This window comes from Ips typographus, linkage group LG3 (genome assembly GCF_016097725.1).
Source record: "Ips typographus isolate SLU linkage group LG3, UJ_Ityp_2.0, whole genome shotgun sequence".
Taxonomy (NCBI): domain Eukaryota; kingdom Metazoa; phylum Arthropoda; class Insecta; order Coleoptera; family Curculionidae; genus Ips; species Ips typographus.
This window is the reverse complement of record NC_138424.1, coordinates 4,038,062-4,053,130: the sequence shown is the minus strand read 5'-3', so window position 1 is coordinate 4,053,130 and position 15,069 is coordinate 4,038,062. Positions and strand designations below refer to the sequence as shown.

General features: G+C 32.7%; 1 protein-coding gene across 1 annotated transcript; it reads left to right on the top strand.

Moving 5' to 3' along the window:
• Positions 1-5,494: 5,494 nt before the first annotated feature.
• On the top strand, positions 5,495-13,260 carry LOC145726302 (scavenger receptor class B member 1-like). The gene is given in 14 exon segments (XM_081975343.1): positions 5,495-5,651; positions 5,710-5,801; positions 7,526-7,686; positions 9,113-9,139; positions 9,141-9,208; positions 9,211-9,251; positions 9,307-9,513; positions 9,574-9,724; positions 9,727-9,768; positions 9,771-9,798; positions 9,858-10,024; positions 10,268-10,389; positions 12,094-12,219; positions 12,332-13,260. Coding segments are annotated over 14 exon segments (1,572 nt in total). The 5' UTR covers positions 5,495-5,557; the 3' UTR covers positions 12,578-13,260.
• The last annotated feature ends 1,809 nt before the right edge of the window (positions 13,261-15,069 follow it).

Below are 15,069 nucleotides of genomic sequence, written 5' to 3'. Positions count from 1 at the left end.
CGTAGTAAATTAGTAAATTGGTTTTTTAAGGTGTTTCTAAGGCTAAAATGTCTTTTTGAGCAAATATAAATTATAGAAGTTTACAGTTTCCAAAAAACCGCGTTTATTGGAACAGAAGAATGTCCTATAATAGCCTATGAAGGGACACCCAAAGATTTACTGACAGCGACTCCAAAAGCAACCAGCTTATATTAATTCTTTAAAAGTTTGTAATAATTGTTTGTCATTGTATTTAATGCCATACACAAAATAAATAAATAACAAATCAGACTCAGAATTTGGGACATCATTATTTTGACATTAAGACTACTTCAAAGGCTTATTAAACACATTTTTGAATATCCAAAAGTTATTAGTGCCATACAGACTTGCTCAATTAACCAACGATTATAAAAACAGGTATATAAACGTCATCTCTTTGATGTCCCATTAATTATTTCTGCTGTGGTTTCAAATCTTGTTATCTTAAGGATCTTCAGGACGAGATGAATTGGTCGTACTTATGACCTTCAGAAATTATAACCCAAAGTCTCCTTGGGGATCCTCTTTGTCGACCACGAGGTTTAATCAAAGTTTAATATCGTCTTCATCTAAATATTCTAAATAAAACAGGGAAATCAACATAATAAGCCCGTGAAGCAACTATCGGAATATTTTATGACCCAGAGGCTGTTGCTTGCATTGCAAATTGCAATGTGGAGGTCATGAAACTTGTGCGAATGCTCAAGCTGCTATTTTTGATTAAGAAAATACCTTATGTAGTTAAAAGATTGTAAGGTTTTATTAATGTAATTTTAATAGCATTAAAGGCTCTTTATGTTTGTAGCAATTCTATGGTAACTGATGAGAAAGCTCCTAATTTGGATCAGCAGCAAGTAGACAATCCTTATTGGTTATATGGCAGTTTAAAGTGAAATCTTTAGGAAGTCTGAAAGTAGGCTGGTGGTATTAAATTGCTTTGTATGTGGGTAATTAGTTTGTTGGTTTATTATGTTACTGTGGTAACTAAGGACTCAGATATTTACCATTTTTAGAAATTAATACCCTTTGAACTCTCTAATTTGTGTTTTCAATTTTTATAAAATAATTTGGATCTGTTTCAATAATATAATCACATTCTAAAAACTTTGAACATAACCTTAGAAACAATTTTTAGTGTTCAGCTGGTAACTTATTACAGAAAAAATTCTATAAAAATTTAGCTTTGCAGTAGTCAGCGGCATCAACCATAGAACTTTTAAAAAACTACAAAAACCTGTGTTTTATGAAAAATAGTTTATTTTTCTCCAGGGTTCATTCAATAACCCGTCAACCTCGACACCTAACTAGCATCAGCATGTTATTAAATTTTATTTGTTAATAACGATTTAAATGTAGAAATCTGGGTCAAAGTTACGACAATTCGCCGCTATAGCATCTTTGAATGTATCGTGGGTTCTGTTGCAAATATTCTTTGTTATTTTTTCACATGAAACTGATTTGCTAATTGATGTGACGCGAAATTTTCTAAAAGTATCTCGAATCTTGAAGACGAAAGTTATTCTTTAGTTAGACAGAGCGTGGAACTGGTTTCAATGCAACAACCAGGAAGAGCGTGTTCATCTGGGTCGTTTATGTTACGAAAACCAGAAATATTATAGCAACGTTCATTTTAAGTTATTTTTATTGAAATTTAATATGTATATTGAACTATAATTATGACGTCGCATGTGTGAATGACCAGTTCTTATACAAAACTGGTTTATTGAGTAAAGTGGTTACAAACCTTGAAGTCGCGATAATTTACTTTTAATTACGACCTTTACTTAAGTCTATCAGTTTCCCTCGAGGAAGCTCGGACTCGAAATTTACTGTCAAGAAAACCTAAAACATCTTTATTCGACTCTTCAAGGTAATCCACATTTCAGCTGTATAAAACTTTTTAAATAGCAAATTTCAACATCGTTTTGTAATTCTATTTCAGCAGCCTGCACTTTGAGGATGCTTTTGTTCTAACCAGTGTCTTAACAGATAAAGTGTTAGTGCCTTATTGGTTCACCGGGTAAACTAAAATCCGATTTTACAATGAAGGAAGGGAAAAGTTGTGCGCCAAACTGTCGAGTGCTTTTTTGAGAAAGTGGTGTAAGTATTTTCCTTTTCAGCATATCAAATCCGTTACTTCATTGTTACGTTCGAGGATGACGACAAAGATAAAATAAATTGAAGAAAGCATGTCATAGTGTTATTGGTGCAGATTTCAGTTAATAGACATTTTTAGTTATAGTTTTACTCGGACACATTAGTAAACTTGGCTTGAATATTGGAGAAAGTTTAAATTTTCAGTTTGTAAATTTGCAGAACTATTTTATGGGCTCAAACTTTGAAAATTGCCTGTGTCTATTTTAAGAATTTATTTACACAAACCAGATAAATGTATAATTTAAAAAGCTTTCGCTAATGCACCTACTTATATGTCCACGACTGCATTCAACATCGGTTAATCAAACAATAATAAAAGCAAGTGACTAATAACTAACTCAGTGGAAATTGACTATTGTCTTTAGATATGAATAACAGGAACAATGCGTGATAACATATGAATAAGTCTGCTATATTGGTTTATTGAAATATGCCAATTTTGCTAATTAAAACGTTTTCTGTTAAAAGCTGGTAGTCATCAGAAGCATGACGAACGTATGCAAATCATCTCCTGTTGATCAATCAAAAAGAATGTGCAATTACCAAGGATATCATACACACACACTCACATACACACCCATTATAAAAAATGCCTGATATTAAGCTGTTATAAAACAATAGTAAAGAGCTTTTACCAGTTATTCGTATAGGTATAGAATGAAATAGAAAAGCTTCCGTGTCGTTAGTTGTACAATTCCTTACCGGATATTACTTGCAATGAAATCATAATTTAACGTAGCAGAATGTTCAATTACTGACCAATGTCTCTGCATACATTATCTAATTTTTATTAAAAGCTTGCAATGGTCATACATACTATTGTTATGAAAACACTCTCCAATTTTTGCAATAAGCGTTCACTATACCCACTTCAAGGCAATCGTTTATTTTGGTTTTGCGTTCATCAACAATTACTGTGTTGGTAATACTAAAAAATTATATCATGTAGTGAGTTAATAGCATGTTTTGATAATATTGTCGTACCAGTCCGATATCATGTAGTAACATGGAGAGCACTAATCAGTATAATTGCAACGGTTTCTGCACTAATAAACTACACAATTTTCGTCAGCAAAACCGTTTAGATACTCATAAAAATTACGGTTAAAAATGTTTAAATAAAAGTTGCAACAGAAAAACAAACGTCCATGGATCTTAAATTAAAGGTTGCTTGATTTCAAAAAACTTCCTCGTGACCTTAATTTTAGATTCCGCTCCATGGTTAATTAATTTAAAAAAATCAGTTATACCAGATTTTCAGTTTATCAAAGTCTACCACAACAATTAGAATTATCCACAGGCATGTGAATGATCGTCATATGTTGACTGACTATTAGACAATGTAACAAAAAAGTTGTTAGGGTTTCCCTAATTTAAAAACAAATTAGTGGCAACGTCGGCAACACCGTAGAAATAAAGTTTTGAGTTGAATACAGTCCACTAGATCGCATTATTGGAAGCAACTACAATCCACGTAACAAAAGTAATCTATTGCTTTAACTGTGCACAGAGTACAATCAAGTAAAATGCATTTATATGTTTTGAGAATTACGTAAAAAATGAGTTTTTAAGAATGTTAATAAATTGCTAGATTTATTGGGTATACAAGAATTTATTAAAAATGCCTAAAACAGAGTGTTTCTGCTTATTGGCTTCATCAGTCCAACTGTTATGGACATCCTGGAAGAGTAAGGAAAAATCAGCAGGGGCACAATAATTTTAACTTCCCAAAGTATTTTCCTTATTTTATTTGATGGAAATGCTGATTAGCCAATCGTGCAGTGATTTTTGAAAACTTTATAAAGGTACCTGTACCCGTACTCCTAATACTTACTATGTACCACAATTATGGTGACCTAATTTATGATTTAAACAACAAAATCTAAAACACCACAGATTCTTTCATAAATAAAAAGTATAAAAATGCAAATGAAGTAACGACACGGTGCAGTAATCTGCACTCTGGTAGACATTACAGTACTATGTGGTACTACATTAACCAGTATGCTCAATTAAATGGAATGGAACTTGCTCTAGGTTCAGTTTATTTTTTTCCTGATATACATTTGATTTCCATTACTTTTTGTTTTGAACGATTTGCAATATAAAACTTATTGACAAAAAAATCGAGATACGAGTATTAATTAGTTAAAATGGCTGGATCCAACGCAATTAAAGCGGCAAATGGACGTTTTAGTTGTTACAATGAAACGATGCACCGTGACTAGCAGAATGTGAAAGTTACAGTAAAAAGTTGCGTAACTGTTGTGAATTAAGTTGTAAGTAGTACGATGCTAATGGTGGTTAATAAACCAAGACATTGTACTCTTCTAGTTTTAGATAATACTATTCTTGATAGAAAAGTTCAGTTGATAATGATTGATGCAAAGCTCGTATCAACCTTGAAACCGTTTAGCCATCAGTTAGCAAATTAAACATTCTGCGCACACGTTAGCGATAATTTACAAAAAAAATCCTCGTGCATTATGGGTTCGATGTATCATTTAGACATACTTTTTCAGTGTAGCCAAATACAATTTCCAAGGAAAACCATTAAACTTCGATTAATTAGCGGACGTTGCTTTGATGCGTCTTGAATGTCAACAGGCGAGTTGGTGGTCGAAAATTTATTTTTGTCATGTTTCATAGTCTTGTCATTCAGTTTGAAATGTAAACTCATTAAATTGTAAAAATCCTTGATTAGATGATACAAGGTTAATTTTGGTTTTGGTACACTTAACTTATGCAGATGTCGTGCGTAAAATTCAATGCCACCCAACTATCGACTTGGCAAAGCAACACAAATATTCCAAATGTATGTAGGTACCCTTGATTTCATTGCAGAAATTTTGATGCCCTGACCAAAGGCGAATGATAGTTATAATGAGTATTTAAAAGTGTAATTTGTCAAAATACATAATTGATTTGCGGTTTCTTTCTATATAAACTTTGCCTCTGAAAATTACCAAAAACTGCACGTAATTATGCGCTGTTAATTGCGTAACGCTCATTAACCAGTTAATGATTGTCATCGGTCACTAATCGTAGGATATTTAGTTATTTGCAAAGTAATTACAAGGAAAATTTACGTTTTAAATATTAAGTACCTGAGTAAACGGTTCGAAAAACTAGCAGTAAATGTGTAGTCTAAGTAGTCGACATCAATAATTATTATCGTACTTTGACATATTTCTTTTCAATTTTTGATTTTCTAAGCATGTTTAGTAGAAAACTTATATTACTACAAAACAGCTTATTTTAGTTTTGATTTGCAGGGTTTGAAGTTTAAAAATAAACTTCTTGACGGATGATTTTCGTGTCAGTTAGACTTTTAACTAGCTTTATTTTTTTATACTCTTTCTTTACAATAATTTATACTATGGCATGGATTGGTTGCATCGATATAATAAGCCAATCTACAACTGAAATTTTTACCGTGTCCCCTAAAATGACCCGGCATGCTTTTAAATGGGGTTGTCATACCCATTTCATGGTGACAACTAACTCATTAATAAAAATTATTTATTTCAGGGTTTGTTGTAGCAGTCTCAGTGGGTATAATCCTCTTCGGTGTTATTGTAGCCATTTTCTTTATGGACTGGGTCAATCTGGTAGTAAATCATGTAAGTAATTTTGATGTTTTTTTTACTATTAGACTCTAAAAGTGCTGTTGCAACTTAAACGGCAGTGATTATACAATATAAGGAAAATTGCCATATACGCAATACAATAAGAATGATTCTCGTCTTCCTGACTTATTTCTGTTAATCATATCAACAAATAAGGGGTATTGTATTTCGTTTTCATCAAAAACTGAATTGGAATTGCTAATAATAACTGTACAGAACCGTGAGGATTGTTTATGTAATTGAAATCTGGCTTGTTACAAATACATAATCGCAAGGTTTATCGCATTCCGCAATTCGCCGCAATCAAGAATTATTGTGAAGTTTGCGTTTTCTACGTTAACCTTATTTTTACACGAGACAAGACTCGGAATGGTTTTTTGTTTGGTCAGTTTGGTCTTTAAATTAGTAGAGAAAACATTATACTACTATTACAGCAAAGCCTGTAAAATCCTTGGTGATTAGCAATCTACTGATTAAATAACTCAAGCACACGAGTACATTCGAAAAACATAATAATAATATGGAATATTATATTAATTAAAATAATTTACTAAATAGCGGCAAAATTAAAATAGGTTGTGTGAAAGTAAATTTGAAACCGGTATGGAAAAGGCGGGTTTCTTTACCTGAACTGAACAGTGTGCTTTATAATAAAATTACACTGTTGACGCTTGTGGCTTTGATTGATTAAAAGAGAATCAATTCGACTAGTCAGTGTGAAGAATTTTGTGTTTTTTCGAAAAGAAAGTGAAAGCAGAAGACTTGAAATCCGCAATTTTTGTTACGGAATTAACATTATTGTTTTTTCTAAGGCATTGTCAATGCTGCAAACATACACAAAAAAGCTGGTATTACCGGATAGTGGTTAAAGTCAACTGTTCCAAGAAAGTAAAGACAAAAATAAATAAAATATCAGCCTGCTAAATGAAATACTACTTTAATCATAGAGAAGGTTGTTCGCCTAACTCCTAATTCACATCCCTAATAGTTTAATGCTCATTTACAATATAAAACAGAAGAAACCCGAGTTTTTATTTTACCATCCGCAAAAATTGTAGTTGATCAATATAATATTAAAGTTAAGTTGATTTTATTATGTTTTAGATACTTTATCTACTTAATAATTATATTGTGTGATAATTATATCGGAAACTGAACCAATTTAAACAGAGACTAAAAAAACTACATGATTTTACTTCCTGTATACTATTTTGGTATATTACTAAACATCATACTTTTGTGGTTAAATCTAAAATGCAAATTTTGTTTTCGTCTAAACGACTCGTTTCTGCCGAAATCCCAAATTATTCTATATATGAAAAACGTACCAAAGTTAAATAATGTAAATTAACTTTATACTAGAATCACAATTTCCAGTCACACAGTGTTATAATGTATACTTAATAGTAAGATTGTCTAATTCACAGGCGCTAAAAGCGACCTTGGCATTTTTTCGTATCGCCAAAGCATGAATTACAACTGAGGTAACCGTAAATTCATTATTAATAATATACAGCACATTTATTCTTCTGAAGAGCAGAAAAAAAAAGCTAAAGATTTCGATCAACACAATACCTACAACAGAATCCTGGTTGGAGTGTGAGTAATAATAATTGTGGAGCAGGTGGACCCACCTTATTTACTTACATTCTTTGAAGGTTATTAGAAGAATTTTGCAGTTGATACAACAATAATGAATGAGGCAATATGTTTTCTAGGAAGTTACACTGAGGGCTGGATCGCAAACTACAGAATGGTGGGCGAAACCTCCGGTGGTACCAACGATCAAAATCTACATCTATAACGTTACCAATGCGGATGAGTTCTTAAATAATGGTACTAAACCCATTCTAGACGAGTTAGGTCCCTATGTTTACGTGTAAGTATTTATAAATTCCTTTTTATAGATTCAATATTAAAGTTAACTAGGGCTAGTTAACAAAATGGACTAGGGCAGAATGTGTTAATTAACATGTTGTTTTGATATATCAAAGCGTCATTAGTATATTTTATTATATTCTCTGAACCCTCTTTCGCTTAGTCAATATACTCAAGTAAAGGTTGTTTCCTCATATACTAGCCTTTAGGCTGGTATTATAAAAGATGAAAACTAAAAATCTGTTTCATCATCTTTACCAGTTAAGATCGTATGTAACCATAACTTTCTTCTTAAAATGTGTTACTTAACCAACGACACTCGCTATATGAAACCGATCTTCACGCTGAACTCTTGTTTGCGGGGTGCAGCACTACGTAAATTTTATTTATTAATATGTTATTAAAATCACCACTAACTAGAAAGTTTATTATAATAGAGATGATAGAATAAGTAAATGTTTCAATAAGATTGAATTCTACACACACCATAGTATTGGCACTCTATCAATACATAATCAGAACAAGTCAATACTGAATAATTATGCAACTATGACGGTAAGTGGGCAGTTGCTGGTATGGAAATAGCATAAGTGAACCGACTTATCCCACTTACGAGTGGCTTTCTCTTCGCATCTGAACCAGTGTGTTATTTATAAATTATTACGGGATTATTATTTTAGCTAAAAAGTCGACACACACATATCGCGTAAAGAGATAAAATAACACGTGTGTTGTAATGGCTCTTCAAATATGGCGATTACCCAATAATATGGGTTGTCGAAGAAAATTACACCGACAGTTATGTGAACAATTTGCCATTCGACCAGCTGCTGACGCAATATTTTCTTCACTCATCTGTTATGCCACATAGTGACAAATTTTTCCTTCTCAGATGTTTTACATATTCTATTAAATTTTGCAACCTAAGAATACGGTAAATTCCAACACACACTTTGAACACAAAAGTCTTTTTTTTAGGTTACAATCTTCATCATTTCCGACATTTAAATATCGGTTAAATTTTTATCAAGGCTTTTATATGGACTGGTGATTTCCTACTAAATTTGAGGTTGAAATAAATTACCAGTCAGTTCTTTAAGAAAAATTAACTTTCAATGATTCCTAAATAAATTTTTAGTTTGAATTGTTTGTTTAATTTGAAATTAACTTTTACTTGACTTTAAAATATTAATACAGCAGAACAAGTTTTACAGTTAAGTTCAATAACTGATTATTTAAATATTTATACTTAAGTGTGAAAGTAAAAATTGCCTTCATGCATTAACAGTATTTACTTTTTTTAATATCTCTTTATATAGACTTTGTCAGTTTGTCAAGTCATGTGCCATTTTTCAAGAATTATTTCACATGTTAAAAATAAGCACTATATTTACACATTTTCCAATTAAACATTTTATTCGATTTAGGGAAAAATGGGAAAAGAAAACACACATTCCACGATAACGAAACTGTAACCTTCCACCAGGAGAAGATCTATTATTTCGACGAATCCCTTTCTGTAGGTCAGAAGATGACGTGGTTGTGGTGCCTAACATTCCAATGCTGGTAGTTCTGAAATTCGATAAATTTTGCAATACGATCTTATACTTGGGTTTTTTAGAGCGCAACGTCACAGTCTAAACATGCTGCACGTTTTCTTAGATTGGCCATGGCCAGTATAATGGACATTTTGAAAATTAAGCCTTTCGTCGAAGTGTCCGTCGGTCAGCTGTTATGGGGCTACGAGGATCCTTTGCTGAAGTTGGCCAAGGATGTCGTGCCAAAAGAACAAAAATTACCGTACGAGGAGTTTGGACTAATGTATAATGTAAGTTTCTGGGTTGAGATTAGTTTTTGGTAAGTGAGTAATGTGAGTGTTTTTTTGTAGAAAAACGGTACCTCAAAAGATTCGGTAACTATGTTTACTGGCTCCGGTGACATTACAAAATATGGATTAATCGACAAGTTCAACGGCGCTTCCCAGTTATCGCACTATACCGAAGAGAGATGCAACGATATTATGGCTTCCGATGGGTCCATCTTCCCCCTCACATTACGAAAGAATCGACTATTCACATTTTCGACAAGATCTGTGCAGAAAACTACCATTAGTGTAAGCTTGATTTATATTTTTCAACATTTGGCAACATATACTAAACCTGAACGTTTTAGATTCGAAAAAGAAGTTATGGGAGCAAACGACGTGCCAGCCTATCGATTCACTCCACCGAAAAATGTGTTCGGAAGTGTGGAAGAAAATCCGGATAATTTGTGTTTCTGTCCTCAGGGACCCCCTTGTGCCCCTTCTGGGTTTTTCAATGTTTCTCTTTGCCAATATGGTAAGTATTGACAACATAATCACTGATATTCGATTAAACTGTAGCATATATTTATTTTAATCAGTGAAATTTCTACTCTATAGGCTGTTCACGATCTTTTTGAATCTACCTTATCTATTTTTTATATTAAAAATATCTTATAGTACTGAGTATTAATAATAACGTTTTTTTTATAAAATGCTATAAAAGCTTGATTAAAGCTGGTAAAATCATTTTATACAATTAACAATTTTTTGATTTTAGATTCTCCAATTCTCTTGTCATTCCCGCATTTCTATATGGCCAATGACAGTTACAGGACGGCAGTGGAAGGAATAAGTCCGCCCAGTGAAGAGAAACATAAGTTTTTCATTGACGTGCAGCCCGTAAGTTTTTTCTCTTAATTTTTTGTCAATTTGTATTAATAGTTATTTAAACAACTAGTGTATTAATGAATTAATGATCGAAATGGTTTAACGCATGAACGCAGTGAACGCGTTAATAAAATTGAGATTATTAATCGCCAATTAATATAAGAGTTTACAAAATTTTTCCGTCGACTGTACTCTATAATGAACGTTTATTATCCTAGAAAGTTTGAAAAACTAATTGTCAGTTGTTCTTTGTGTATACGCAACACGGCAACCATAGGCCATCATAGGCACCCTTGACAATGACAGTGACAGTTAGTTCTGTCGGTAATGGTGGATGCACCGCCCTCTATACTAGAAAGCCTAAAATGTCACTTTTAAGCCGGATTTATAGATTTGCGTAGCGTAACACAACGCAATCCTAGCGCAGCGTAGCACAGCATAGCGCAATTTTCTTACGTAGTGCAATTTATAGATTCATTTGTTTAAGATGTGAGTTCCTTTGAATACATGCGCGTCAAACAAAGACTGACAAGCGACAAGTGACATTTTTCTTGAATGCACAGCGCAAGCGTAGCGTAAAAGTTGAAAATTACCAACTCTTGCGATGCGCTGCGTTGTACTTATGTTGTGCTACGCTACGCTTGTGCATCTATAAATTGATCAACATATTCTGGATGATTCAACTTTCTTACGATGCGCTAGGATTGCGTTGTGTTACGCTACGCAAATCTATAAATCCGGCTTTAATGGCGGCGTTAGCGGTTTTCGTTTTATACACAAACGTATCCGGATTCGGTAAAAAATGTTTTTTTTTAATTGTTTCGTGTAGTTGATTGCAAGTTGTGAGTGAAAACTCAAAAAAGGTTCATTCCTGATCCAGATATGTATAGATAGCTTTTTTATACACAATCAAGTCCAGCCTAAACAAATTGGTTAGAACATTTGTCCTGGAAAGTACAACACACAGCAAACTAGTTTAAACACTGTTCAATGTAAGAAAATCTGTAAATCTTTGAAACTAGGTAAGCAAAACTGGTAAATCGTTCTTATGTCATTACCAAGAACATTCATTCAAAATTATTTTTATTGCTCTCACAATGAAGGATGCTTTAAAATGTAACTCACATACCTGTGCATGTAACAAGTACCTAATAAGTTTACTGTACGAAAGCACTTGTACCTACCATTGAATATAGTGTTGGAGTAAAATCATCCCACTTCAAGTGTTCAACCACTGTTGAGTTAGATCCGGTTTTTTGTAAAGTAAAAAACTGACACGGTTGAGCTTTATCCTGAATTGCTGTTAGAATGTGGCTTGAAAAACTTATGAACGGCAGCAAACAAAAATAACTTACGCAAATAAGCTCAAGTTTTGATTTTAAACCGTAAAAGTTCATCTAATCCTAAAAAACTCAATTTCCACAATAGAAACAAATGCAAACTGTCACTACTATTTCCGCCATATTGGAATTTTTGACAAACACCTTCTAGGCTTTCTAGTATAGTAGGCGGTGGTGGATGCCAACTAAATAATGTGCGTCTATTTCTCTCTATTTAATCAAATAAAGAAGGATGGATACTATGAGCGTAATTGGTTGCCTATGATAAAATCGTGCATTAAAGTAAATTAAATAAATTGAAAAATGCATTTTGCATTCGTTATCATGGTCGACGGAAAAAGTATTAAGTTCAAATTCATTTGTGGTTTATGTTTAGTTAATGGGTACTGCAATGAGAGCCAAAGCGAGAATCCAAATTAACCTGGCCGTATCTCAGGTTGTCGATATTAAGCAAGTGGCCACCTTCCCCGATATTGTGTTCCCCATTATGTGGTTCGAAGAGGTAATATTTAAATAATAAGTCATTAAAATTACACAGCATGTTGCAAAAGTATGGTATAAATACATTTTTTTGAAAATCGTCGGAACCACTTTTAAAATAATATGTTTTTTAGGGTTTGGATGAACTTCCTGAAGAAATGACTGGACTGATGAAACTGGCCACATCAGTGCCGCCCATTGCTCACGCCACCCTTTCTGGTGTGCTATTTGCCGCCGGTATTCTTCTTTTGATCGTGGCCATCTGGCGGTTGGTACGTGGTGCCAATCGATTAAACTCGCTGCAATTGGCCACCGGTCACGTGGGCTCCCCGCCCAATAAGGGCAAAGATGTACAATTGGGAAACGTGCCTAAATACTGAGACTACGCCGACTAGTTTATTATTTATTTTTTGTTTTTCTATTCACTTTTTTCCGCTAAAAGAGTGGATTTTGCTCAATTGACAAATTCTTTGTAATTTAATTTTTACGATGTAATCGGCAACACAGCCAAAACAAAATTTTTTTGCGATAGGCTAAATTGAAGGTACTTCTGTGATAGATTTTTTTGAACAATAGTTTGAAGTAGCAAGAATTTTTTGTTGGTCCCTTTTTGGGTAATAAAAATTCTAGTCTAATAAATTTCATTAACTCTTTGGTTAGTCAAATAACCTAGGGGATTTATTTACTTAAAACAAAACATTGTAACAGCTAATTAAATGTAATAATACAATAATTAAAACAACGACAAAGTAAAATTTTAGGAACAAGCTGAATTTTAGGTGTAGGTGTACTTAACAAACTACTTCAGAGTAGTAAAAACATGTAAATATTTTTTTTATATAATCTACTTTACGTGTGTGAATAGTGTCATAGACGTCTAGTATTGGGTAATTTTGTATAGTTAGGTTGTTAGTATAATAATAATAATCGCAGTGTGGAATTGAGGAAAAAGTCTATAAAAATGTTCTCAAAATTTTTTTCCTTCCTTAAGTGACAAAAGCTACAAAAAGGAGAGCAATTTTTTTTAGCAAGTACCATTAACTTTTTACTTAAGTTGAGTAAGTTGTTATAGTCATTTTATTGATTACTTTTTATGATATTTTACATTATGAATATATTAGTAAATCAATGTTTAGTGTTATTTATAGTTACTTATTAAGACTAAATGCTTAGAACATTCAAAATAACTTTGTTAAAAGCAATATCAAAAGAAAGGAGAGCCCTTTCTCCTTTCCAAACTTTTTTTTTTCTTGTCTTCTTTTTGTCAACTTTTTTTGTATCTGTCACAGTTCACTTCACAGAAGAAGATCACCCTGTATTTCATTAATGAAGCAATTTTGCAATTTTTAAAGATCATAGAATAATTTGAAACGCCTTGTATATAAGAGGTAAAAACAGAAAAACTACTCTCTAAGTCAAAATTTTACCCTTTGAGAATGACGTCAAGCAGGTGAAAAAACACGCATGCCTGGAATTAGACCACAAATTTTTAACCTACAAATGCTTTGAAAAATTTTGGAAACTTGTGCCTTGAAAATCACGTGATCATGAGAGTTTCAGTTTAATCATCATTCATTCAGTGAATAGGTGTGCTTGCACTCACTTAAAGATCTCTTCTACTCCTAATAACATAAATATTATTAATGTTCATTGATTTTGTGTTGTGTATTGTGCTTTGCACAATAAAGCAAAAATAGTAATTTGACATACTAACATTACCAACTTCTTTTTTTCCTAAAAGTGGTTATTTTGGTTTTACTGACCGACATTTTCTTAGAAATGTTGGTGAAATAGGAGTCGTCAGCTGCGAGAAACAAAGATGTGACGTAAGAATGACGTAATTTGACAGTTGGTCCAATTATGGTTTTGTCAAATTACGTCATCGTGACGTCAAAAACGCTCTGCTCGCTCCATGGAGCGTGAAAACGAATGCGGCCAGTATGTACTTTTCAGAGTTTAACTTGCGTTACTAATGTCAGAACATAGCCATCTTGGTTGTAATTTAATTGCCATCTGTCTAACGAGCAAAGTACTGAAACATAGTCAAATGGTTTTTTATTATATTGTGTCCACATCACTTTACCACATACCACATTACAAACAATGTCCAATGGCTTTAAAAATAGGTTTAGATTTTTGCTATTGTAATTTTCTTATCAGGTTAGAGAATGTGTCAAAAGCACAATTGACAGAACGAAATTTGACTGATGATAATAAATTTGCTGTATGATAAATGAGCCATCTTATCTGGCCCTCAATTGTCAGATATCGTCACCTAATTCATAAAGCGGTAAGACAACGTTTATTTCTAAAAACGTTCAACAAGGTAACAATTATAGTAACAGTTTAATGCAATTATCCGTTTTCCAGTCAAGTTTAGAACAAATGTTTTGAGAAAAATATTTCTCGCAAAGCGCAAATTAATTGAAAATGTAGCTAATATATTACTAATCCTGGTATGACTTGTATATGTCGATAAAATTTATGGTTAACAAAAGGTCTGAGCAACATATTGATATAGTAGGTATTCAGAAACTTAACAAAAACACGTAAAGGCAATTTGAAAAAAAACTGGTTACAAGCAATAAGTGTTAGACAAGTCAAACCTAGTGTTTAGACGATATACAGTTTGTACTGACACTAATAACAATAATAACGTCACAAATTTTGATTAGGCGATATGTGACAAATATCTACAGAACAAAGTCATTTCTGTTTACTGTCAATAAGGAAAGGTTTCTTCTAATCCGCCGTTTACATGAGGTTTAAATATACCAAATAATGTTAAAGTATCTTTTGAACGGAACAGAATAAATAACAAACATTACAAACAATTAGTACTTTTCCAACATAGCAAATTCGCTAGTACTTA